At 48.9% G+C, this 27,706-nt stretch overlaps 1 protein-coding gene across 2 annotated transcripts; it reads right to left on the reverse strand.

The window, feature by feature from the left end:
- Os9 (OS9 endoplasmic reticulum lectin) lies at positions 1–27,239 on the reverse strand. Of its 2 annotated transcripts, XM_055612038.1 has the most exons (15): positions 27,022–27,239; positions 26,453–26,629; positions 25,772–25,835; positions 25,574–25,650; positions 25,322–25,420; positions 4,819–5,029; positions 4,626–4,727; positions 4,347–4,444; positions 4,105–4,159; positions 3,166–3,254; positions 2,698–2,970; positions 2,262–2,451; positions 1,244–1,408; positions 992–1,101; positions 1–721 (listed from the first exon to the last, which is right to left on the reverse strand). In XM_055612038.1, the coding sequence occupies exons 1-15, from the start codon at positions 27,181–27,183 to the stop codon at positions 596–598; spliced, it is 1,998 nt and encodes a 665-aa protein (XP_055468013.1). In that variant the 5' UTR covers positions 27,184–27,239; the 3' UTR covers positions 1–595. The 2 variants fall into 2 exon arrangements, with proteins under 2 accessions (XP_055468013.1, XP_055468014.1); XM_055612039.1 differs by lacking the exon at positions 1,244–1,408 and having other exon boundaries at positions 27,022–27,237.
- Between the last annotated feature and the right edge of the window lie 467 nt (positions 27,240–27,706).

Genomic DNA, 27,706 nt, shown 5'->3' on the forward strand with positions numbered 1-27,706 from the left:
TGATGGTCCAGTTTTTTATTTAGAAACCTGATTGCTGAAGAACATGGATGGGAGGCTCTGTACCCTCCCTGTGCTGGGATGGTGGTGAGGTGATGTGTGAGGTGATGGTGAGGTCTCTGAGGTCCCATCACTCAGAAGTACTGGCAACAGGGGCAGCAGAAACAGGAAGAAGGGATTCCAAGGGAGGGGCAGCAGCTCCCAGACAAGCAACAAGGCATTGAGGTAGGGTAGGGTGAGGTGGGGTGGGGGAGCAGCCCTCCTGCTTTTCCCACCATGGCCCCCTAAGGTCTCATCAAGTCTGTGGGTAGAATGGGGGAAGAGCTAAGGAGTTAAGGGACAGGAAAAGCCAAAGGGGCAAAGAGGCATGTGTGTGGAGTGGAGCCCGTGGGCCTAGCTGAAGTTATGGTTCACTGGGGCTGCAACAGCTCTCCCTCGTGGGTCCCCACGCTTTCACATGCTCTTGGGACTGGAGCCCTCAAGTCCAGAGCTAAGCTCCAATCTGCCATTTTGCCTCCAGGGCCCCAGGAAGGGAGGTAAGGAGGCAGAGCCAGTCAGGAAGATGCTGGAGCCCTCACAGAGCCTGGCAGTGCTGGCTTCAGAAGTCAAACTCATCCAGGTCGCCAGTGTCCTCGCCGCCTGGAGAGCCCCACACGCGGCGATAATTATTCTCCAGCTCTCTCTGTCGCTGACGCTCTTTATTGGCCTCTTCTGCTCCCTGCACCTGAGAGGGAAGGGGGCTGAGCTAGAAGTGCTACCTTATAGCCAAGGTTAGACCTGGGCTGTAGGATCTAGAGCTGCGTGGGAGGCAGGGATGGAGAGGATGTCCCCCTACGGGGTTTGCCCTGAGGAACAGCTGAGGCTTAGCTTCACCTCGGGTCAGATGGCTGGCAATGGAGGATGGCTGGCAACAGGCCACTGGGGCAACCAGACCTTCATTTCCACAGCACAGTGGCACGTGCTGGGGACCTAGGACTTGGGTGGGATGTCTCACCAAGATGTTGAAGAAAATCTCCTTAAGGTTTTTTGTGTCCTCATCGGTCAGCCATCGTGTGTCCTCATTACCTTCTACCCCAGGTCGCACAATTTTGATCTCAATCTTTCCTGCAGGGAGACACATGGGTAGTGAGGAGTGGCGGGCTGGGAGCTCTAGAGGGTCCCCTGCCCTCCAGGTCCACCATGACCCAGCCCTGCCACTCCTGTGGCAAGCCCTTCCGAGAGCTGAGCACCGCCCCTCAGGGCCCACCTTCCGCCGCGAGCCCCTCCCTCTCCAGCACGTCTTTCACCAGCCCCTCGATCTGTCTCAGCTGTGGGTTTTCCCGGTTCATCTCCAGGACAGTCAGATCCTGATTAGGGCCTCCATGATGGAGCTTGGTGACTCGGACCCGGACTCTGTGCTCAGGCTCCTCCTCTTAGAGGGGTAGACACAGGGAGACACAAATCGGAGCCGTGACTCCAGGGCGAGGGCTGTGGGGTCGCCTCTCTCTAGCCATGGGCCGCTTTGGGGAGATACTCTACCTCTCATGGATGGGATCCAGGGTTCAAAACCGTGCCCTTCCCTGATGGCAGCCCCAACCTTCCCACCCTGTAACTCTCCTTTTCTATAGGAAACAGCTGTTTTCTGAAAGCCAGGCGACACCTGCACCTACAAAGGTTTTGCTTTAAGGAGCAGACTGGAAAGCCATGGCCGGGTTTTCCCCATGCTGAGGCTTCACATCGTTTCAGTGTTACCGAAATGGTGGACGGAAGCTTTGAAGCCGAAGTGCCTTATCTCTCCGCACCAGCAGAATTCCATGAAATAAACGCAGGGAGATGGGAGATGTGTGTCCAGGCTGGTGGCTTATGCCAATGGGCTTGCCTATTCACAGTGACATCTGGAGTCCTTGGTGCAGAGAGGCCCCTGCTACCACCCCTGCCTCCATTTGCCCACCTCCCACCATGCTCTGCTATGGAAAACCCCAAACTGTGTGTGTCCCCCCCACAGGAAGATGGGCACATAGAGCTCCTTCCTCACGGATGCGTGAGTGAGTGCGTCTCAGCTTCTAGGCTCAAGGTCATTTAGTTTCTGCCTGTGTCAGACAGAATGCCAGCAGAGGGCATAGAGAGCAAACCAGAGAGCACGGCAGGCTCTTCCAGGATGGCTCTGAGGTGTCCATCAGAGAGGACAGTGGAGGGAATCTCGGCCCTGAGAACAGTGGGAGAGAGGCACACTCTGAAGTTTGTGCCCTCTGGAACAAGATGACTGCTCCCTGGACTGTTCTCACCTGTAGGATGTGGCGATGGAGGAGGCTTTTGAGGGACAACTCTTCTTTTCTTGTATTTCTGCACAAGTTCTGGACTCTGGTTTTCCTGCAGCCTCTTGATGAGTTTGTCGAGAGTGGACGTCAGAGCCAGTATTGCCTGTTCCCGTTCTGACTCCTTCCTCAAGCCTTCTGGGTCCAGTTCCTTCTCTGCCTGGAAGGCCCAAAGAAGGTGGCAGTTAGGGGCCTGCGGGACAGAGATGGGGCCATGCTCTATAGGAGAGTCAACTGTCTTCCTTCCTTTTAGTTATGGAAGCAGCCACCATGCTGGGAGAGCCTGTCCACAGGAAGCCTGGCAGCCACAGGAGGGAAGTGCAACAGGAGCAAGCTGCCTCAGACACAGGCTCATGTGGCGGCCATGACACAGGCACACGTGGCAGCCGCAGGAGTGAGTGCTTACCTCCTGGATGATGTTCTCCAGGTCTCGCTCCATGCCAGCCTTAACCTCTGAGCGGAGCTGCTCTCGGTCGGAGGGAAGCAGCATCCCCTCCAGCTCCTTCTCGAACTCTCCCAGTAACTGCCGCTCATCCTCATCTTCATCCTCCTCCTCGTCACTGTCCTCTTCTTCCACAAGACCCTGAGGTCCATCACCCTTTTCCTTCACCTCTGCTTCCCCCTGAGGGGCCTCCGTGGCATCATCTCCAGGCTGTTCCTGGCTTGTTCTTGGCTTCCCCTGGGCCAGGGGTTGAGGAGGATTTGTTGTAATATGTGGCAGGGCATGGTGGTGGGGTGGTGGGGGATGCAGGAAGGGCAGGACGGGAGCCAGGGGCAGGACTGGGCTCTACTGGGGCCAATCTGTCCCAGGTCAGTAGCTCTTCAAACGCTCACGGGAAGGAGGCAGGTCCCACCATCCTTGAGCAGGGCACACCTTTTTTGCTCCACCTTTCAGCTCCTCTATCAGTCGAATCAAGTCTGCAGGACTCCGAATGATTTTGGCCTGCACATTGCTCTGAGAAGCTGAGATGGAAAGAGAATGATAGGGCCTTTTGCATTTGAAAGCCTACCCCCCTCCCTTTTTCAAATGAGACACATGTTTTGCCTGCATGTGTGAGGGTGCCAAATCCCTTGAATCAGAGGTTCCAGACAGGTATGAGCGGCCATGTGAGTGCTGGGAATTGAACCTGGGTCCTCTGGAAGAGAGGCCATTGCTCTTACTGCTGAGCCATCTCTCCAGCCCCCTTAAATCCTCTCTTGATGCCTGAGGTGTGGGGTCTCTGCCTCAGGGAGCAAGCAAGCAAGCCCCTTTAGGGAGTGTGATCCTCAGATGGGCTCCCAGCGGGCACAGGTGGGTGACAGGCACTGCTAGCTTTTTTGGTGGGAGCAAAACTCTAGTTTTTAGGACCGTAGAGGAGACTTGGGGCTAAGGCTCCTTTTTACTGCATTCTGCTTTCTACAGCTACTCAGCAGCATCTGAGCTCTAGGCATTTGCTGTGTCTCCTTCTACTCTGGAGTGCAGATCCATTTCCACTTACCTCCCCCCAACTCTGTAGCGTGTGGCTTCATTCACACTTTATAGGTGGGCAATCTGACATTACATGACATCACAGGGGAGGGCAGAGTTCAGTTCCCCTTGACCTCCCTAAGTGGTCCTGCTGATCGGGAAGGCTAACAGTGACCGTGAGCTCACTGGGGCCCGGCAGTTGGACAGCTTAGAGGTGGGCTGTGTAAGAATCTGGGTTCAGGTTTTGGCACCATGAAAAATGGGGAGGGGAGGGCGGAGTGATTTCTCATGACCTGGCTACCCCTCTCTCTGAGCGGTCAGCCCTACTCCACCCCATCCAAGAGCTAAAGGAGCTGGGTGACTAACCATCAGGAGGGCTGGGAGTTGGATCGGCTGCAGCCTCAGGGTTCGGGTCCTGTTCCTGGGGAGGAGAAAGGGCAGACCCAGCAATGGAGGCTTGTTCCGCCCTCCATGCTCTCCATGCTCCTCAAGCAATAGCCTTCCTTCCCTAGACAGAGATCACCTCAAAGACCCTGGCTTGAGGGACCCACCCATCCCAGAGCCCGAGTCAGGCTCAGTGGAGAGGCAGCTGAGAGGCCAGATCTCACCCCTGCCTGTGCCTCCTCTCCTCCTGAAGCCTGTTCCTCTGGCTCATGAAGCATCTTCCAAAACCCTGATTCCTTATCTTCCTTGGCTGGGCTGGCCTCTGGGTATGGAGAACAGAGGGGAGTGTAAACAAAAGAGAGAGAAGAAGGGAGCAAACAGGAGGGGCACCCCCCCCCCGGACACTGCAGCAGGAGTCCACCCATGCCTGCTAGCACAGGGCGGTAGGACAGGAAGGAGGTGGTGGTGGGCAGTTTCATGGAGCAGGCCAATGCACACCCCACCTTCTTCCTGTGGGGGTGCTCCCGTAGACTTGGCCTCACTCCACACTTCGAGACCTGGGTCCTGGACTTCCTCCGTGATTTTCTCTTCACGCTGCTTTGACTCTATCAGAAAAACAGTGTGCAAAAAGGATAAGGACCCAATCCTGCCCTGCCTGTCCCTGTCCCCGTCTCTCCTCACTCTTCTGTGACTCACCAGATTGCCTCTGGAGGTAGGCCATGTACTCATCAGGCTGCAGGGCTGGGTGACAAAGAATGGCCTGTGGGGCAGCACTGGCTGGGGGCCGGAGGAGAGGGTGGGGGCACAGCCGAGAGGTCCGGATGGTCAGGACGTAGGAGCAGGACAAGGGTTCGTCTACACGATCGATGTAGTCCCCAGATATGCCCGCGCCCTCATCGCATAGGAACTGTGTCAGGACAGGAAGGGAGAGCCAGTTGTCAGACCCACGGAGCACACTGTGCGTGTGACACGCTGCACAGATCCAGTTATTCACTTGTCACAAAGACCCAGTAAGAACGGCTTGGCACCCCAGCTCTGTGGGCCAAGACACAAAAACGTATGAAATGATGTAGTTAAGACTCTTGCTCAGGTGACCAGCTGGGAAGGGGCATAAACAGAAGAGCAAGTAGGCAAGTCTAGATAGGCAGTCAGCCCCGCGTCACTTCCTTGTTCTGTGTAAGCATGGTGTGTTGGGACTGGTGAGGTGGCTCAGTGGGTAGCGGTGCTTCCGCCAAGCCTAACGACTTGAGTTTGGTCCCCAGTGTCCCACACAGTGGAAGGAGAGAAGCAGCTCCCACCAACTGTTCTCTGACAACCATGTGTGTGCTGTGGGATGTGCACTCACTCTCAATAATAAAGAGCAGTGCTCAACTCGGCTGCACATACTCTAAGACTGGCGCAACGCAGGACCAGCATGGCCCAGAGCATGGATGACACGCATGTTCACCACCTGTTCTTTTTTTTTTAATAATGTGTTTAAGTGTGGTGGGGGCAAGCCTATAATCCCATCACTCCAAGGCTATGGCAGGGCGACTGCTAAACCCAACCAGCCGGACTACAGTTTGAACAAACTAGCCAAACAAGTGAGTTTAGACACAGTGCTGCATGGGCTGGTAACTATAATCTGAGTGCTAGGGAGGCCGAAGGAGGAGAGTCTGGGGTTCAAGGCTGGCGTGGGCTACATAGCAAGTTCAAGGCCAACCAGGGCTATAGTGCAAGACCCTGCCACAAGAAATGAATGAATAAAAGAATGAATGAATGAATGAATGAATGAATGAATGAGAAGGAACAAAAACTTTTACACTCTAATAATAAAATGACAAATAACCCAATTTTAAAATGTGAGAAGAACTAAACAGACACTGCTTCAGGAAGAGAAACCCTAATCCTAACTCCATCGAGGAAGTGCCCCTCAAAACTGCAAGGGGATGCCATTCCACCTCAGTCACTCACTACGAGGCTACGAGGCTACGGTGAGGAAGGTGATACCAGCACCGCCCAAGATATGGACAGTGCTCTGTGACAGCCTCACAGAGCACTAGTGGGATTGGAAAATGGAGCTGATAGTCTGGAGAAAGGTTAAACCTTAGAAGGTCACACTGGGATGGATGTGGTCCCAGTAGAGCGTCTAGCTGGCATGTACAAGGTTATGTGTTCAGTCCCTAGCATGGAGGAAAAAAAGTCCCCAAACTTCACCTAACAACTGTCAGACTAATTAAAAAAAAAAAAAAGGCAAGGGTGACCAGGTAGGCTGGAGGTGGGGTGCGGTGAAGGGTGAAAACGTAAGTTAAGTAATACTGGCTCAAAAGAACGTTCCTGTACAATATAACACCACAGGTAAACAACTATAGAATGCCACTACAAAACACAACAGTCTTTGGGGATGAGACTGAGTTTAGCATCCTCTGTCTGGTCATCACCTGTCTCTCCCAACTTACTGAATGAATTTTTACCTGTTGGTCACTGGAATATCACCACCAACTAGAGCAGTACATGGCATAGAGGGCTTCATGAGCATTAGTAAACTAAACTGATAAAGAGCCCGCAGATAAAGGCTAATTAGAACAATACACAAACTGATTTGAACAACACAATCGAAGATCATGACTTGAATGGTAGCCCACATGAGCACATGCTGTCTGCAAGCGTGCTCAAACACTGAAGTGCAATGGACCACAGAACAGGTCTCAACGAACATAACAGGACTCAAAATTAAACGGTGCACTTTTCTGACTGCAATGAACTCAAACAGGAAATCCATAAAAGATAAACCACACCTGTAATCCCAACACTTAGGATGTGGAGGCAGGAGGATTGGGGATCAAGGCTGGTTTGGGCTACAGGAGATGGTGTCTCAGAAAGCTTTCTATCTACCCACCAAAAGGATGCATAGTAAACCTAGATATTAGAAAAACAATTCCTACAGAGCTGGCCATAACTCAGTGGTAGGATTTTGCCTGTCATGTGCAAGGCCCTGGTTTCATTTCCAGTACAGGAAAGAAAGGCCCCAGGGTGGGGGGTGAGGGACCTCCTTAGGGAGACACATTAAAAAATATCCATGCACATCTTCAATCCTGGCACTTGAGAGGCAAAGGCAGGAGGACCTCTGTGAGTTTGAGGCCAGCCTAGTCCAAAGAGTGAGTCCAGGACAGCCAGGGCTACACAGACAGACCCTACTTCAAAAATAAATTAATAAGAAACTGAAAATAAGCCAAGTCAGATCATACTTAAGTAGTTATAGGAAAGATAAAAAAAGAAGCAGAATCTTCTGTCATAGCGGAGGTTGGGGCGTTTCAACCAGTCAGTACTGGCAGTGAGACAGCAGACACAAGTACTCTAGCTGCAAAACCAAGGCAGCATGGGAAGCCCTGCCTTGGGAAGAGCTGTAAGTAGTCAGGGTGGTCTGGTGTGGGCTCACACACCTGCGAACCCAACATGCAGGATGAGGAGCAGGAAGGCCCAAACTTCATAGCCAGCCTGTCTCAGAAGCTTGGGGAGGGGCACACGGAAACCCCGGAAGCTTGGGGAGGGGCACATAGAACCCCCAGAAACTTGGGAGGGACAGACGGAACCTCCAGAAGCCTGTACACCAGCTAGCTCCGCACTCAAGTGTCAAACAAAGAAGGCGAGGACCAAGGCCTGAATTTGTCCTCTGACCTCCACACACACCATGGCAAGTGTGCACCCACATTCAATCAACTAACTGAGATACACAGCTGTCACCACAGCATTTGGGAGCTGGCGCTGAAGGATCTAGTTCAAGGCCAGCCTCAGCTCTACACCGAGACTGGAATGTACTGTGTCTCAAGAGTGAAAAGTTGGTTCAACCTGTAAGCCATATAATTTCAAACTAAAATAGCCTGAAACCAGTAAGACAGGAGAACTAAAATGACCCAGTCTGCCACTATGGTGGCAATTTCACCCTCTGAATACTGCTTTGCTAACTTGGCATGAAATTAGGAAAACGAGAGAGATCTGAGGAGAGCCTTGTCTCTGAGATGGGCACTTGGGCCAGGGACTTGCCTAGCATGGCTTTCTCCAGCACTGCACACCGACATCAGACTATGGGCTCAAGCGATCCCCCTGCCTTAGCCTTCTAAGTAGTAAAACTACAGGCTTTGCACTGGAGAGAACTAGAGAATAGTTCCAAACACAAACACCCATTAAGGACAACTGTGTGGTGGCACACACCTATGATCCTATAATACTTACAATTTATAATCCGGTAAAACCTAGAATAGCACTCAAGAAATAGGAAGAGTAGGAGTTCAAGGTCTTCCCAAGCTTCGTAAATGTTTAAGACTAGCCTGAGCTATATGAGACCCTGTGCCAACCACCCCTGCCCCCAAAAACCCATAACCCCCCCAAAATAAAACAAAATGAAACCCAAAAAACCACCCAGATCTGAAGAACTAGCAGCCAATGCACAAGCCATCTGGGATGTCTGGCCTTGCCCAGTCCCACCTGACCATAGTCTCTGAGTTCCAGGACAGCCACTGTGTGTCTTGGGTCTCACAGAAGTGAGTATGTCTGTCCACCTAACCACCACCCAAGCTTGCGCTGTCTAGTTCAGCTTAGAGTCAAAGAGTTATGCTTAAAATCAGGCAGGGGCTTGGTTCTTTGGTTCTTGTGAAGGAGGCCTCACTGCGATAGCCTGGGCTTGGGTCCCACAAAGAGCCTGTTGAGCCAGCCTGGTTATTCACCAAAATGGCAGACACAAAGGGAAAGAGGAGATGCCCCCAGGCCTTTTAGAACACACAGAGCCGTTCCTTAGGCCACTTATATGCAAACCTACAAGAAGGATGAACAAGCACCAGTTCAGCAAAGAACACCCTACAAATGTTACCACGGCAACCCTGGAGTCTACAGGGTTAGAGCATATTGTTGGTGTTGTTGTAAAGCATCTAGTGGTACATGCCTTTAATCCTGGCACTCAGAAGACAGAGGCACCCACAAGGAGACCAACAAAGCTACAAAATCTAAGCCCAGGGGGCCTGCAGAGACTGCACCAACCAAGAGCCATGCATGGAGAGGGCCTAGACACCCTGCTTAGATGTAGCTCAGTCTCCATGTGGGTTCCAAGAAAGGGGAACAGGCACTGTCTCTATCATGAACTCTATCATGCCTGCTCTTTGATCACTTGCTAGGCCACAGAGGAAGAGGATCCAGACAGTCTTGATGAGACTTGATAAGCTAGGATCAGATGGCAAAGGAGAATGTCCCCTTTCAGTGGACTAGGGAAGGGGATGGGGGGAAGAGGAAGAGAGGGTGGGATGGGGAGGAATTGAGGGAAGGGGCTTCAATCAGGATATAATGAAAAATTTGTAAAAATAAATAAATAAACATAAAAATGAACATACACACACACACACACACACACACACACACACACACACACACACACACACACACAAAGAAGATAGATGCAGGCAGATCTCTGTAAGTTTGAGGCCAGGCTGGTCTACAAAGCATACCCAGGGCTACACAGAGAAACCCTGTCTCAAAAAAAAAAAAAAAAAAAGGAAAAAAGAAAACGAGAGACAGAAACAGAGAGAGACATACATTTTGAGAACCTAGTTTTGAATTGAGGTAGAAATTACACTGAAAATATAAATGCTATAAATGCTACACATTAAAACTGGAGAGATGCAACCAAATAGTGTTCTGAGCAAAATAAATAGCTTTAAATGCAGTTAGGAAAGAAGAGCCGGGAATTAACAAGATAAGCATTCCGCTCTGGATGGGCTGGGAGCCAACCCCTACTTAGTGCAAAGCCACCGTTCAATCTTAGTTAGGCAAAGGGAGAAAAGGTTATGAGAAAAGCTACATAACCAACAGGATGGTCTCTCAAACACAAATGGGCAAGGCACCAGGAAAACAGGCAAAGGGAATGATGGTTAAGAAAAGTGTGAAACCCTGTGTAATGGGGACAAGAGATTCTTTTTTGTTTGTTTTGAGGTAGTGTTTTACAATGTAGCCCTGGCTGTCCTAGAACTCCATTTTTAGACCAGGCTGGCCTCGAACTCACAGTAATCTCCTGCCTCTGCCTCCTGAGTGCTGGGATGACAAGAGTCTCTCACAGACAAGCTTACTTCTTAAGAAAAATGCAAAATGAAACCATCCTAAGAAAGAGTTCTTTATCTGACACACGGCCAAGGATTAGCCAAATTCCAAAAGTTTAAATATATACCAGGCTGGCATGGCTACGCAGAGACTAGCGGTCTTACACCCTGGAGAGAGGAGGGGAGCAGTGTTCCTGAGCAGGGTGATTTGGCAGCACAGATCCAAACCACAAGAGTCTACTTCCAGGAATGTGCTCTGCACACTCTTCGGATACAGGAAGACCGTTCGCTGCAGCACCGCCCCGCTAACCTGCACACCCGTCCATGGGAACAGCTTAGGTGGCGCAGAGGTGGACCAGGAAGCAGCGTCTGTAACGGAGACGCAGGTTTGACGTGCCGATTTGGAAAGAGCTTGCAGGCACATGCTTGGAAGCACGTTTTGAAAGGCTGAGGGCTGGAAACGTGGCCCGGCAGGTACAAGTGCTTGCCATACCTGACCGAACCTGCCCCCTGGAACCTGTGGTGGGAGGAGTGAACAGATTTCCAGAAGTCCCCTGACTTCCACTTCGCACTGCGGCACGCGCGCGTGTGGCACTCACACACCCTCTCTTTCTGATAAATAAAAAGGTTTTAAAAGATTTATGTACTTTATGTGGATGCGCTGGCTGCATCTGTGTGTGTGCACCACGCGTGTGCTTACTGCCTGCAGAGGCCCAAAGAGAATGCCAGTTTCCCTGGAACTACAGTTACAGGTGGCTGTGAGCCACCATGTGGGTGCAGAGATCACATCCCAGCCCCGACAAGAGCAGTAAAGCTTTTAGACACTGAACCATCTCTCCAGCCCCCAAATAAAAAGCCGTTTTTTTGTTGTTTTTAATCCTAAAACCCTCAAAGCCCCCCCCCCCCCTTTCAGAATATGAAAATGTAATATTGTGCTTTGTTGTCAACATTTACGATCTTGGTCTTTCCTTCTTGCCTTTGTACAGGGCCAAGACACACTGGCGACCTTAAGAGCCTTAAAGCAGACTCTAGGAATATCACCTACAGTATGATGTTTTCAACCAGATCCAGCAGCCAGAACGTCGCCTGTTTTCCTCAGTGAAGTTCAAGCAGCTGTCACTGGGCGCGGACTCTGTGATCTTCCAGCGCTCTTGACCAGCTGCACCCTGACACACTTCCGATTAGCAGAATTTGGCTGTTTGGCTTCAACCCCTACTTCTTCCAGCATAATTCCCTTTGCATGAGAGGCATTCCAAAAGGATTACCCTTCAGGGCTGTGCACAAGTGGGCTTTCTGCGTTCTTTTTTAATTATTTATTTTTGTGTCAAGTCCCTTGGAATTGGAGTAACAGATGGCTGTGAGCCACCATATGATTGCTGGGAACTGAACACAGGTCCTCTGCAAGAGCAACAAGTGCTCTTAAAGCCCTGAGCCATTTCTCTAGCCCTTCAAATAAAAAGACTATCAATAACTTTGAGAGGCCTGGTCCACACCTATAATCCTAGCACTTGGGGACACAGAAATGAGAGGATTTCCAGTTTGAGGCCAGCATGGCAAACAGTGAGTTGAAGGGCATCAGGGGCAGCCTAGGATAGATAGCAAAACCATGCCCCCCAAACTCTGAGTACTTAAAAAAATCAAAACAAAAAAGGAAAACAATCAATGGAAGCTGAAGTACAGCTCAACGGCAGAGCGAGACTGCAGAGCCCCTGGTCCACCACAAAAAGCCAGAGCTTTCCCTCAAGGATGGGACAGGTTCATAAGAGAAAAGCATCCTGAAAATTTCGTCTACACCTTTTAAACATTTCTGTTTATGATTGATGTGAATAAGCAAGACATATTTAAAAAAGTAAATATGAGCCAATGTGGTAGCTCATAGCCTGTAATCTTAGCACTTGGGACACAAAGACAGAAGGATCACCAAAAAGTTAAAGCCTGGACCACAGAATGAGACCCTGTCTCAAAAGACAAAAACTAAACAAAACCCAAAATGCTAAGAAGAGACCAGAATAAATACAGGAATACAGAGAAAAGATATAAAATAGAAAAAATAATGAAGACGTTAATGGAATAGTAAGTAGACAATAGAGAAAATAAAAAAAACTAAAACAAGGTCCTTAGACTATTCAAACAGATACATTTCTGGCAATACAGATCCACAGTAAATAAATAAGAGGCAGTGAATTCAGCATTAGGGATGAAAAGGGCACACCAGAAGAGAACATCAGGTCCCATTAGAGACTATTGTGAGCCCCCATGTGGTTACTGGGAATTTACCTCAGGACCTCCTGAAGAACAAATGGTGCCCTTAATCACGATCTCTCCAGCCCCCAGAATGGCTTACTGAACAGCGGTGGTGCATGTCTTTAATACCAGAACTTGGGAGGCAGAGGCAGGTGGATCTCTCTGCAAATGAGGCCAGTCTGGTCTACAGAATGCGTTCTAGAACAGCCAGGGCTACACAAAGAATCATGTCTTGAAAAACAAAACAAAAACCAACAACAAAAAAAGAATACCTATTTTAGCAAATTGTTCCAGAGAATAAAAGGCGGAGCACTCAGACTGGGTCAGACTAGGGAAATGGTTCAACAGGAGACAGCAGCAAAGCAGCAGAGATACACACAGAGAGGAGACAGACAAAGGGAGAAACAGACAAAGACAGAGGGGGACAGAAAAAGAGGGAGGGAGGGAGAGAAAGAGAGGGAGAGGGCCTCAGAAAGGCGGACACAAGCCAACTCATGTCCTGATACCCACCACACTAATCAATTAATTGGATTTTAAAAATTAGGCATGCTTCTCAGGAGAGTTCATGAAGTTAATGCACATAGATGCCAAAACAAAATAATGACCATACCAAAAAAAAAAAGTTAAAGACCAAGTTACTCATGAAAATTGCATAGAAGTCAATTAAAATGTTAGGGTACTGACTAGGCATCTATTAAAACACATCATTGCATCAGACTAAAGCTTCTGCATACTGAAAGTAATCAAAAGAGTGAAGAGGGGCCAGTGCGAGCACTCAGCCAGTAGGGCACTTGCACCAAGCCTGATGACCTGAGGGCAATCCCTGGGGAGCCACAGACTGGCAGGAGAGAGCTGACTCTCACAACTTGTGTTCTGGTCTCCAAATGTGGCATACACACACACGCACAATAAACAATGTAATGGTGGCACACACACACACACACACACACACACACAATAAACAATGTAATGGTGGCACACACACATACACACGCGCACAATAAACAATGTAATGGTGGCACACACATACACACACACACACACACACACAATAAGATATAAGAGTGAAAAGACAATACTCAGAATATGAGAAAGTGTTTGCAAACCTGACATCTGTCAAGGGATTACTATCCAGAATATACAAGAATCTCACACAATTCAATAGCAAAAGCCAGATAACTTGGTTAAAAATGAGCAACAAATGTAGCAGCACCCCTGAACTAAAGAAGAAAAAAAGAGGCAACAGACCAAATTAACTGTTTCATCAAAGACATACAAACAGTCAGCAAGTATTTTTTTTTTTAAATGTTCATCATTTCTAGTTATCAGGGAAATGCAAACTGAAACCACGGTGAGATATCACCTCACTCCAGATGTAATGGTCTTAACAAAATGAAAAGATACCAACATGTACTTAATAAATAAAAATGAACTTTAAAAAAATGGGGCAGAGTAATAAAATAAGACACCCAAATGGATCTGTGGCCTCTCTCATGCTTGCACATCCACACATACATACAAGAAGATGTACATATGTATATACCACACACACATGATGGCTGAACTGTACAACAGAATGCTATGTTGCCAGAAAAGGATGGAATCTTGTCACCTGTAACACCCCTAAAGAAAAACAAACAAACAGAAAACAAACAGACACAAACAGGCACTTCATGATCCCACTCACACATTTTGTTTTGTTTTTTAAAAAAAAAATCCAGCACTTTGAATGGATTTTATAGAGGTGTGCATGTTAGACTGGCTATCAGAGGCAGGAGAGAAACTCAGTAACTGACACTGGTGTACAGTCAAGGTTGTGGTCCTACTGCGCAGCAGCAACAGTGCAATGCATTTGCTTCTCTTTTCTTATTTTCAGACAGGGTTGCACTATGCAGCCTTGGCTGGCCTGGAACTCAATCTGTAGACCAGGGTGGCCAAGAACTAACAAGAGGGGCTGGAGAGATGGGAGAGTGGTTAAGGGCACTGATGCCAGAGGACCCTGGCATCTAGAGCTCTGGTCCCCGGAGATCACATGATTTCTAGTTTCCTCATCTAGATACCAGCACAAGCACTATACACAGATACACATGCAGGCAACAGTTTATACATATAAAATAATCTAAAGAGGACTCATGGAGGGCCATCTGCCTCTTCAAGTTTTTACACAGCAAAAGAAACTAAGGGTGAAGAGACAGCTTACAACAGGGAGAAAGTCTAGCTAAATATCTGACATGGGAAGAGCAGTATCCACAAAAGACTCAGGAGCTACCGCAGAAAGTTTAGAAACAGTCAATAAAACGGCTACAGTTATGAAAAGAAACATAGAAAACACCAACCTCCCCAGCCTTAAAGAGAGGCAAGTACGATGCCACCTGATCCTCCTCAGAATGGCGGCCATAAAAAAGCAAGTAGATGCCACAGGAACGTGGACAGAAGAGAATGTCACGCATCCTGGTGTGGCTGTCAACTATCACTGTGCAAGTCAGAATGGAGGATGCTGGATGCTCTAACACTAACAACCATCGAGTGCCTTGAGCCTCAGTACTCAGGAGGCAGAGGCAGGCAGATCTCTGTGAGTTCCAGAGCAGCTTGGTCTACAGAGTGAGTTCTGGGCCAGTCAGGGTATATAATGAGACCATATCTCAACAAAACAAAATATATTTATCGGCCACCCCAACGATAGCACTTGTGGGCATTCACCAGGACTCTAAGCCAACATGCCACCGAGATACCTGCAGAGCAACACCTATTTCAGCTGAGCCATGGACAATGCCAGAGAAATACAGAAAGAAAAAATAGTTTCTACACACACAGTTGATTACCTTTTGAGCTATAAAAGCACAAAGTTATGCTGTGTCATAGTCACTGTCCTATTGCTGTCACGAGACACCATTTCTGTGGATCTTAGATTTTATACAGATACACGAGCTCACACACATGCACACACAACAAAAACAGAAGTAACACTGTGTAAACGGACAAGGCCAACTACAGAGAAGGTGAGTGTGGAAGGAGGGGGAGGAGGAAACGGGTGAATAAGTTTCAAGTACATTACATGCCTGCAGTAATGTCCTTATGAAACCCACCATGTTTCATGGACAATGAATGTACGTCAGCTTAAAAGCACCATTAAAGAATAAAAGAGAGAGATGAAGAGATGGCACAGCAGGCCATCTTCAGAGGGACTTGCTGTTCTTCCTGAAGAGATCCGAGTTCTATTCCTATCACCCATACTGGGCAGCTCACAGGACCTGCAGCTCTCAGGGGAATCTAACGCCAACAATCTCTGATCTCCGAGGGCACCCACACTTACACAACATACACATACACAGTTAAAAATAATAAAAAGAAATATTTTTAAATATGAATAAAATAGCCGAGCAGTGGTGACACACATCTTTAAGCCCAGTACTGGGGAGGCAGAAGTAGGTGAATATGTGTGAGTTCAAGTCCAGGACAGCCAGGACTGTTACACAGAGAAACCCTGTCTCAAAAACAAAAACAAAACAAAACAAGTAATAATAAAATTTTAAAAAATATTAGCTCAATAGCTATGATTCCAGCACTCCGGAGGCAGAGGTAGGCAGATCTCTTGAGTTTGAGGCCAGCCTGTTCTACAGAGCGAGTTCCAGGACAGCCGTGGCTATAAAGAAAAACCCTGTCTCAAAAAAACAAAACAAACAAACAAACAAACAAACAAACAAAAAATAGTGGCTCAAAGAAAGAATTATGAATGTCACCATAAAGAAATGATAAATGTTTGAGGAGCTGGATAGGTTTTCCATAATTTAAGTATTATGCAGTGGTGTATCTTGAAGTATCACAGATACCCATAAGTATGTACAATTTTATAATCTATTTATTTATTTAATCTTATGTGTATGATTGCTCTACTTGCATGTACACCTACATGACAGAAGAGGGCATCAGATGGTTGTGAGCCACCATGTGGTTGCCAGTAATTGAACTTAGGACCTTTGGAAGAGCAGACAGTGCTCTTAACCACTGAGCCCTCTCTACAGCCTTGCTAGCTATTTTTTGAAACAGGGTCTATGTTACCCTGGCTATCCTAGACCTCACTGTAGACTAGGCTGGCCTTGAATTCACAGAGATCCACCTGGTTCTGTCTCCTGAGTGCTGCGGTTACAGATGTGTGCCGCCACAGCTGGCCCTTTATGTGTATTTAAACATCGTCATGACCGTACTCTGCTACAGAAACATAACGAAGAAACAAAGTGCTTCAGAATAGAACTCAACTCACTATGTAAGTGAATCAAAGATGAAAACAAATAAACACACACAATCATGTTAATGACTATAAGAGATAGATAAGAAAAACCTCCATGCCATCTACCATAAAAATGGCCAGCCAACTAGGACAGCATGGAACGTCATCCCCTGATAAAGGGCATTTAAAACCAAATGCAAAACCACAACAGCAGAAAACCTACATGAAAACATGCTAGGAATGAAACTTCCCCTGAAGTCAGGAGCGGGAGACGTGGCTCAGCAGTTACGAGCACTTGTTGCTTTCGTAGACAACCTGGACTTCGTTCCAGCATCCAGTGGCAGTGCACAACCATCCACAGCTCCAGCTCCAAGGGACCCAGTACCCTTTCCTTACCGGGCATGCATGTGGCACACATACAATCAAAACACTCATACACACAAAGTAAGACAAGTGAGTCTACAACAGCCAGGAGAGAGCTGGGCACAGCAGTACACATCTGCAGTCCTGGCCCTGGGGAGGCAGAGACGAAGAACCCCGGAGCCCAAGCTCTGGCCACCCTGACTGATGAGCTCCAGGGGTTCATTATGAGAGCCTGTCTTAAGAGATTAAGGTGTGTAGCAGTAGAGGAAGAAACCTAACATCAACCTCTGGCTTCTGTTCACATACATAGCAACTGTGCACTGATACAACACACACACATCTACCAAAACATTAAATGAGGACTAAGTCAAGTGCTCACTAGCACTGGCTCTATCACTTCCGAGTCATAAGCAAAATGAAATGCATAAGGGTCAAAAAGAAACCCAGGGAAGGGGTTGTGGTATATGCCCTCAATCCCAGCACTCGAGGGACAGAGGCAGTTAGATCTTCTATGTGTCTGAAGAGTGGTCTACAGAGTGGGTTCCAGGCCCTCCAGGGTTACATAGTCCATCCTGTGTCCATTAAAAACAATGCGTAAGAATCTGCAACTGGGTTTGTAGAGATGGCTCAGTGGTTAAGAGCACTGGCTGCTCTTCCAGACGTCCTGAGTTCAATTCCCAGCAACCACAGGGTGGCTCACAACCATCTATGAGATTTGGTGCCCTCTTCTGGTGTGCAGGCATACACTCAGGCAGAACACCGTATACACAATAAATACATCTTTAAAAAAAAACAACAACAATCTACAACTGATAGAAAACGCCTATAAGGCCACATTCAGTAGGCTGAGACAGGAAAATCCTGAGTTCAAGGTCATCTCAACTACATAGTGAAACTATTCCAAGAAACAAAGAGGGCTGGTTGTGGTGGTCCAAGCCAGCAGGATTTCAGGAAGGAGGCGAAGGCAAAAGGATCAGGAGTCCAAGGCCAGCCTGGACTACTTATTTTGCCAGGCAGTGCTGGAGCATGCCTTTAATCCCAGCACTTGAGAAGCACAGGCAGGTGCAGCATCAGTTCAGGATAGCCTGGTCTACAGCAGGGCAGTCAGGGCTACACAGAGGAAACCCCGTCTCAAAAACAAAGAAAAGAAACAAAGGAAGGGGCTGGAGAGATAGCTCAGTGGTTATGAGCACTGGCTGCTCTTGCAGAGACTCAGGTTTGAGTCCCAGCAACCAAGTGGTGGTTTACAGCCATCTATAACTCCAGTTCCAGGGGACCTGACACCCTCTTCTGCTTTCTGTGGACACAGCTTCCATGCAGTACACAGACATACACGCAGGAAAAACACTCATCACATAAAAAAAAAAAAACAAAAACTAATATTGGGGTTAGAAACAGCTCAAAGGGTGCAGCAGTTTGAGTAAGAATGGCTCCCAAGGCTCATGGTTTTGAATGCTTGGTCACCAGGGGGTAGAACTGTCAGAAAGGATTAGGACTAGGAGCTGTGGCCTTGTTAAAGGAAGTGTGTCACGGGGGTGGGCCCACAGCAGGCTGAAGCGTTCTCTCTCAGCTACTGCTCCAGAGACACACTCCCCAGTTAAATGCTGCCTTTGTAAGAGTTGCCTTGGTCACAATGTGCTCACAGCAACAGAACAAGACAGTGAGCACACCCTCAGAGCAGGAGCTCCACACCCTGGGTCCAAGCTCTGGCACTCCCGAAAGCGCCCACTGACCTCTACATGCACACGATGGCCACGGCCTCTCCATAAACACACCACGCATCTCACACGCACACACAGTCATAATTCTTTCAGGTAAAAACATGTCACAGAAAGTATAGTGAAGTGCAGCCCCCACCCCCACCCCGAGGCCTGCCAGCAGGAACAGGAAAACACTAAACAAAGTGCAGTCAGTCACGCACCACTCCCAGGCAGTCCACTAACCACCACCCGGAAAGTCTGCACATCGCCCTTCCATCTACTCACACCAGCTCAAAGGGGTCCACGAGCAGTGTGCGTCCAGCAACAGATGAGCATGCAGACAACAAGGGACCCACAGAGAAAGCCACAAAACAAACCCATCGCCCAGAAATACTGTACCGGGGTTGAACAAACACACTGAGTAAGCTGCAACAAATTCTTTCTAATTCTGCTTACATGATGTGCTGTATAATTTCATGTCAATTTGACACAAGCTAACATATTTTGTGAGGAGGGAGCCACAAATACGAAAATGCCTCCATAAGATCTGGCTGTAGGCAAGCCTGTAAGGCAGTTTCCAGTTAGTGATTGATGGGAAGGGTGGTGCCATCCCTGGGCTGGTCCTCGTTTCATGAGAAAGCAAGCTGAGCAAGCCATGAGGAACAAGCCAGTAAGACGCACCCACCCCCTCCCACGGCCTCTGCCTCAGCTCCTGCCTCCAGGTGCCTGCCTAGTTTGAGTTCCTGGCCTGACTTCCTTAGACCCTTTCCTCCCCAACTTGCTTTGGTCATAGTGTTTCATCCTAGCAATAGGAACCGTAACTAAGATACAAGGGTGCCCAGAACCAGCATACCCATACAGAGAAAAGCAGAGGGAAACTGGGAAGGAAGAAACAGGGAATTACCACCCATGGATAAGTGTTTCTACTGGGGGTGATGAAAAGGCTCTGGAAACAGTAATCACCAGCATACAATCCTGGGAATATACCCAGTGCCACCACGTTGTACACCTGAGTGCAAAAATGGTAACTTTGGTGGTATGATTTTTTTTCCACAACAAAAAATAAAAAGCTGTCATCCCAGCACTTGGGGAGGCAGAGGAAGGCGGATCTCTGTGAATTCCAGGCCAGCCTCGTCTACAAAGCGAGTCTAGGACAGCCAAGGCTACATAGAGAAACCCTGTCTTGAAAAACCAAAAAGAAATTTAGAAGATGTCTCTGTGTCTAAGAGATAGGTCAACAAATAAAGGAGCAGTGGCCCCAGGAATAAAACATGCACCCCTATAGCACAAGGTTCTGCCTCTCCTTGTTTCCATGGGAACCCGTAAGTTGCCAATGACCCACACTGTGGCACTGTGCATAAAACAGCAGTACTAAATGTGGTGGCGCCCACCTTTGAGCATGTGGGAGGCAGAGGCTAGCCTGGGCTATGCAGAGAGTTCCAGGACAGCCAGGGCTACATTCTGAGACTCTGAGTCAAAACAAAACAGAACAAAAAGGAAGTGCTTCCTGGCAGCATGTGGTAAGTTCGTGCTGTCACCAGGTTGTGGGTCACCTCCCGGAGTGAGGAGGACAGCAGGAAAAAAGCAAAGTAGTATGTGGTAGGACTTTCCTTTCCTTCCTTTCTCCTGCTCAATGTCCTGGGCGCCACACTGACAGGCACGCACTGTCACACCTGGAGACTTCCTTTTACTTTCTGTGGTCCTGGGGCTGAACTCAGGGCACTCCACCAGAGCCTGATGCCTGCAATGGCATGAAATAATATTTACAGCAGGAGTGGCAGCGCAGCCACGGGACCCCAGCAGTGGTAGGGTGGAGGCAGGACGTTAAGAACTCAAGGCCAGGGCTGGAGAGATGGCTCAGTGGTCAAAAACTGGCTGTTCTTCCAAAGGTCCTGAATTCAGTCTCCAGCAACCACATGATGCTCACAACCATCTATAGTGAGATCTGGAGCCCTCTTCTGGTGTGCAGGCACACATGCAGACAGAACACTGTATAAATAATAAATTAATCTTAAAAAAAAAAATTCAAGGCTATATAATAAGTCAGGACCAGCCTGAGGTACACAACATCCTGTGTCAAAACAAAACAAACCCCAAGAATGTACATATTCTATGATGTATGTGATTATAATAAAAATACAAAAAAAAAAAAAAAAAAGGCCAAGGTAATGATTGTGGTTTCTAGAACCAAGGAAGGAGGAAGTGAGAGTTAGTCTTTAGTTGTGTTTTAACATCCTAACTCCCCTTTTTAAACAGAACACAGAATGGGTGTAGAGGTGCCTGGGAGGCAGACAAGGAGGATCTCAAGTCTGAGGCCAGGGTGGGCTACAAAGCAAGTTTCAGGCCAGGCTTGGCTGTATTGCAAGGCCCTATTTCAAGTACTCTCTTCCCAAGACCAAAACAATGACAACAGCAAACCAGATTCTGCGCAAATGTGGCAAAACAGCAACACCAACTCTCTTGGAAGCAGACTGTTCTGTATCTGAGGCTTGTCACAAATAAGAAGGAAAAAAGATGCATGACATGCTGGAATCTTAAATACCTGAAAATACCTGAGACAGGGATCCAAGTTCATTTAGTCCCATATTGCTAACCAGATCGCAGGCCCCAGAGGCTACATTTTACTATTTATTTTTTTAGAAACAGTCTCACTCCATAGTGTAGGCACCCCACTGCCACTGCTCTGGGAAAGTTCTGTGTGCCTGCTGTCGCACTGCAGTATCCGGACAGGGTGACTGCGAATAAAGGACCCACACCCTTCTTCCCACGGTGTGCCGGCCTGGACCTTACCAAACGCCTATGACCACCGGATCCTATAACCCCTTGATCCACCTGCAGCAGTTTTTCTTCCACTTCGCTAAAGATTCAGGTGCAGTCAACACTGTGGCCCTGTCCTTTCTGGGTCCCATGCCATAGCAATGCCTCTGTGGCCCCTCAGAAAAGTCCCCTTTCTACCTCTCTAGAATGCTATAATGTCTTCCTCAAAGGTCTGCCCCAGGCTGGTCTCCAACAATTGCTCCTCCTGCCTCAGTGTTACCATGTTCAGCTTCTACCGATTCCACGCTTTCATCAAACTATTTTATCCACAGGCATGGCTTCCACAACAGATGAGGATCAGCTGACCTGCAGACCTTTGCTGACCTGGGAAATCCCACACCAAATCCACTAAAAGTGTCATCTGGAAAAACAAACTGACCATCTCAGGAATCATTCTGGAACCTCTCCTCTGAGGCTCTAAATCCCTCTCCTGAAGTGCACTCTCCATCCCTGAGCCGTCTCTGCATCTCTCAATCACTGCTGCTGAGCCAGCGAGAGCCTCCAAAGCCTGTTTACACTCTGCTGACTCCCTACCGGCTTGTGGGCACCCAGGTGCAGCACAAGAACAGAGCCTTCACAACTTGTTTCCTGACCCCCAGCTGCTGCCCATGACCTTGTCCTCGTCCTTACTTTAAGATTAGCCCTTCCCAACCCTGTGACTCAGTTCCCTGATCACAGGCCGCCTCTTCCGGCCCTAGCCTCCCTCCCGCACTTGACTGCCCCTCCCACCCACCATGCCTTCTCCTCTTCCTCTCTCCCACCCTCTACACTTGCTAGGCTGAGCTTCCATCAACTATCAGTTCAAAGGTCACTCTCTTAGTAGGCCTTCCTTTTACTTCCTCTTGCCCCTGTCTGCACCTCACCTGGAATGACTCTGACCCTGTTTTAGCGAACACCTGTCTCCCACAGGCCAGACTAAGTCTCAGTCACCTTTCTATTCCAAGGCATAGGGCATGTGCTCAGGAGATGGGGGAAGATGCCACACTAGATGTTAGAGCACAATGGAGTGTGGCAATAGCTCTCACACAAGGATGTGGCTATCTGCATAAGAAGGGACACAACTGACTTTCTGGTGAGTCAACAGAGGTGACATTTGAGGCTGGGCGTGCTGGCGCAAGCCTTTAATCCCATCTCTTGAGAGGCAGAACTCACAGGAAAATCCCTGTGAGTTCAAGGTCAGCCTGTTCTACATAGAGACCCAGTCTAAAAAAAAAGGAAGTAAGAAAGTTAACATTTGAAAAGGTTGTCATGCATTCTACTCACTGAGGGAATAACTGGGCACCCACTTGGTACCAGGCACCATTCCAGGAACTGAGGATCAACAGAAACAGGACAGACACTGCCCTTTCTTCCTGAGCTCTTTTTAGTGGAGGTGGATGGAGGCAGATATTAAATAAGATCATTGCAGGTAATGACACATGCTCTTGCTTGCTTGTTATTGAGACAGACTCATTCTGTATCCAGAATGGCCTAGAACTTACTCTGGAGCCCAGGCTGGCCCCAAATCTGGCCATCATTCCTGCCTTGGACTCCCAAGTGCTAGATTACAGGAGTGAGTCACCCCATAGCCACTTTATGATACAGACTTTGAGGAATATAAATGCTTACCAGGGTGAAAGGGACCTGTGTTTGTGTATCCACACGAGGTACCACTCGAGTATAACCCAAATGAAGAGACAGCCAATCAAGGAACTATATGGTTCCTGGCAGAGGGACAAGGCCTCTGTGATGGAAGCATGGTGAATCTTTTTATCTCCAGCCTAGATTTCAGGTTTGAATCAGTTACTCGCTGACTGACGACCACCAGTGGGACGTATGACAGGCCCTTCAACCTCCATCATGCACAGAACCAGCCCACCTTTCTCCTTCACACCATAGTCAATGACAATTCTGTCACTTGCAGCCACTGGAGCGAAAATGGTCATAATCATTCTCAACTTGTGCCATGTCCAACCCAACAATAAATCTTATTGGTTTTACCATCAGAACATATCACAACATGGTGGGAGGCTGACATGAGCAATCTACAATAATATACATGCTTGAAAAGCCACGAGGGGCTGGAGAGATGGCTCGGCGGTCAGAGCACACACTGCTCTTGCAGAAGAGTCAGGTTCAGTTTCCAGGACCCACAGTGGGTGGCTCTCAGTTGCTTGTACCTCCAGTGCCAAGGGTCTAATCCCCTCTGGCCTCTGAGGGCACCTGGGCACATGCGGTGTACAGAAACTCATTCACACCCACAGGCACATGCCTAAATATTTTTTAGAAAGCTTTAAAAGTTTCTTCTTTAAATATTTTTAAGTGTTATAATGAAACCTACTATTTTATGTAAAATTAATATTTTTTGAAAAATTAAGTCGGGCAGTGGTGGCATACGCCTCTAATCCTGGCATCCGAGAGGCTGAGGCAGGTGGATGTCTGTGAGCTCAGGGCAGCCTAGTCTACAGGGTGAGCTCCAGGACAGCCAGGGCTAAAGCACAAGTGCCAAGTGGCTCCAGGAGCAGGCAGGAGGGGCAACAAACACAGCAGCGTGTCAGGGCCTCCTTACAAGAACCAACTGACAAAGCTCTGGCAACGTTGTAAGATGGTCGATGTGGTACTGACAGCTTGATGTGGGCGTGGATGGAGTATTCACACACCAGAAGATTCCTAATGCTGCAGGCTTCTTCCACCCTTGGAACTGAGTGTTCAATATTAGTGCACAACTGATTGTGCAAATCTATTTTCCATACAGCTACTGCAGATGGGTGTCAGTCTTTCTCTACAGGTGTCTACCTGTGTAGACAGAGAAGCTCTCTGCACGCATCTGCTGGTCTGTGCGCCCCGCAAGCCCCACCTGCCTCCACTCAGCTGGGATCCAGGAGTAGAGACTGTTTGTTAGAAGGCTGCTGGCTGAGCTGCAGGTGAGAACTGAGTCCCACACAGAACAAAACAGGCTTGTGCACACAGTGCTCCACCACAGGCTTCTGGCTTCCGGCTTCCGGTGATTACAGGCTTGTACCGCCACTAGGAACTCACAGGGTAAACCCCGCCTGGCCTCAAAATCACAGAACTCCACCTGCCTCTGCTTCCAGAGTGCTGGGATCAAGGCATGCCAGCTCTCAGAGAGCTTTAACAGACCACTAGGAGGAAACCTGGGCTTTAAGAGATGAGTCCTCTCCCTTCCCTCCTCATTAACGCTCCTTACACATGGTTCTCAGCCTTCTGAGCGATGCCACACTTCAGTACAGTTCCTCATGTTGCCATGCCCTCAACTATAAAATTATTTTGTTGCTACTTCATAACTGTAATTTTTCTACTGCTTCATAGCAGTAAGTATGTAGGTATCTGATACGCCATCCCTGTGGGGTCACAGCCAACTTAGCCCCTTCCTTCACACACATCTCACGTGATAGCATCTATCTTCTCGTCCCCATCAGGCCCTCCACGCATGCAGGAGCTTCCTGTGCGCTCGCCACTTTACCATCAGGGTTAAGACCAATGGGCCCACACCACATCCAGAGCAAGAGGCGTCAAAGATACACACCGGCATTTACAGCTCGGGTGACAGAGAGGGCAAGTGCTGGAAAGAGTAAATATGGCCGGAAGCACTGAGAGTAGCCTGCGGGGAAGGCAGAATAAATTTACCTCTGAAAATCCAGACAATGGCACAGAGCTGGCTGCTAGATATGGGCCTGAGACTGGGTTCTGCGCCTAAGAGACACTTTGACTACAGGGCACAGCTGTCCTCCTCCCTTGAAGGCAGTCTGTTATTCAGGGAACATTTTCTTCCTTTTAAGACTTACCCGAACTTCGGCCTCTCGGGGCCTCCCGTTGAGATCACATTTGGACCCATTGCCGTAGGTCTGACTGTGGTAGCGCTTCAGCCGATGCTGCTTGGAGGCCTGGTGGGATGAAGAGGGCATGAGAAAGGAACAAGGAGGAAGAATACCACCACCTTCCCACAGCGACCCGGAGACCATAGCAATCTGGGTCCCAGGGGGCCTCCCTGTTGCCTGAGCTCTGCTTTCCCCACTCCAAACCCCCGCTCCCGTCACCTTGGCCGTTTCATCGTCCCAGTTGAAGGCTGAATGGTAGTAGCCAAGATACAGGACATCACCTTTGATCTCTGAGTCTGGAAGGGAAGCCACGGCAAAGCATGTTATTCTCATCGTGAGGTCTAGAAGGGAAGCATGGGAGGGAGGTCACCTTCCACGAAGGATGGTGAGGGCTTAGGAAAAATGTAGGAGCGTCACCTTCCATATGGTACTGCTGGATATGGCGTCCATAACAGAATTCATATGTCCACCAGTCCTTGGTCTGACAATTGAAAATGGAACAATCAGGGGTGCACGAAAATGCCTCCTTTTGAAACCACAGTTTCCTGGCTCCAGAATATAGATAACCTGTCTTTTAGGTCTCATCTCCCTTCGTTCAGTCGCTCATTCCGCAAAGTCAGTGAGAAGGGACACTGCTGCATCCTTTCTTTATCTTTTTTAAAAATTCTTTTTGGTGGGGGGCTCAGGGAAGGGATGACACAGAGCCATGCTATGCGGTCCAGCCTGGGATCACAGACATGAGTCATTCCCTGGCCTCCATAAAGATAAGAAATCACAGTATCCTTGAAGCGCTCGGATAAAGACTCCCACAGGTTCAAGCCATAACTGAGATCTCTTCGAATACAATGGAATCCTGAGGCAGAAAGCATGAGGAGCAGAAGGAGCAGGTAGGCTTCATCATTCTCTTTGATCTTGGTTTAACCTGTCTTGGGATCTTCTATCCTAACCTTTCCCTACATTCAGCAAAGCATCTTCGCTTTGTTCCCGTTCCTGCCTGTCAAAATATCTAATAGACCAATGGCCCCTTAGCTCCCACCGGCCCTGGAGATCCCATTCCAGTTCTCAAGACTTCATTCCACCCGCCCCAGTTCCTCTCACCTTCAGCAGACAAGGAGCATCTCTCATGGGGCTCAACAATTCAGGAATCCCAGGCCCTTGGTAGGCAGGTGCCTCCTCCTCCCTTTCCCGCTGGAAGTGAATAGCTCCAGCTGGTAGGCGGCACTCATAGCGCTGCTTGTACTTTGAAGACACAATCACCACGTCTGAAGCTTGGCTCTGGGAAAGAAGGGTCGGGAAAGGGGGCAGGGAGGCAGATCAAGAATAACGAGATCCCTCTTCAGACCCTGGGGGAACTGCCAGTCCTGCAGCTGTACTCCTCCGCCAGCGAGCGGAGAAGAGTGCGCTCTCACTTCCCCCAGCCCGGCGGAGTCTGGGTGCTTTCCCCGGGACCCGGGACCCGGGACCCGCGGTCCACAGCGGGAAGCCCCGCCCCAGCCGGTGCCTGGTCTCCGGGGAATGGGTTTAGCCACGATTCCCAGCAGTGCGGTGGGAACAGCACCTATCTTCTCCATTCCCTTAGCCTCCCGCGCCGGATGCACAGACGCCCTTCCTCCTTCACCGTGCGCCCCTTCCTCCTGCACAGGACCCTCGCCCCCAACACTGCTCACCTGCCCTCCCATGACAGGCAACGGCAGGATCTGGATCCCATAACGCATCTCACTCAGCTCCTCCAGATTCAGGCTCCCGACACCATCCGTCAGACACGCAGGTGCTAGGAGCCCCAGAAATAGCAACCCCAACAGACTGGACAGCAGAGTCTCCGCCGCCATCTTCCGTTCCGTCTCAGCCAGAGATGTTTCTTCCGCCCCGAACCTGGCAGCGGCCTCACCCGTCCATTAGCGCCCCAAGCTCTCATTGGCTATGTGGCCCATCTCTCTTACGTAGCCCATCCTCATTTGTAAACGTGGCGTCAAAGCCTCCAGGGAGGCGGATCCACAGTTCGTGGGGATGGGGGTGGGGAAACCAGTCGCTGCATGTGATTGGCTATAGGCAGCAACCAATCACCAACGAGATTAAGCCTCGCCCCTTCTCTCCTGTTCCCGAGAGGCGTGGTCTCTGCCCTCGCCCAGCTGTCTAGCACAGTGCTTCTTACTACTTTTTCATTTCTTCCTCTCAGTGTACGGCACCCCCATTGGGCACAATATTGAGGCGGATGGTGGGTATGGAGAATATGTTTGGAGGTTACTTAATTTTAAAACAATGATTATACAGAAGCATGCCTCTTCATATAAATGTTTATATATTTGTAAGTATATGTGCATATATATGTATGTACATATGTACATTATATAT

Source organism: Psammomys obesus, unplaced genomic scaffold (genome assembly GCF_907164565.1).
Source record: "Psammomys obesus unplaced genomic scaffold, mPsaObe1.curated_primary_1811, whole genome shotgun sequence".
Taxonomy (NCBI): domain Eukaryota; kingdom Metazoa; phylum Chordata; class Mammalia; order Rodentia; family Muridae; genus Psammomys; species Psammomys obesus.

What these genes read in the sequence shown, in the direction of transcription:
- Os9 (XM_055612038.1), bottom strand. Translation starts at nt 27,183, where the DNA reads ATGGCGGCGGAGACTCTGCTGTCCAGTCTGTTGGGGTTGCTATTTCTG. An exon ending in GGGACGATGAAACGGCCAAG is followed by an intron (nt 25,421 to 25,573) that starts GTGACGGGAGCG and finishes TCATCCCACCAG; the next exon opens with GCCTCCAAGCAGCATCGGCT. An exon ending in CTACCTCCAGAGGCAATCTG is followed by an intron (nt 4,728 to 4,818) that starts GTGAGTCACAGA and finishes TTTTTCTGATAG; the next exon opens with AGTCAAAGCAGCGTGAAGAG.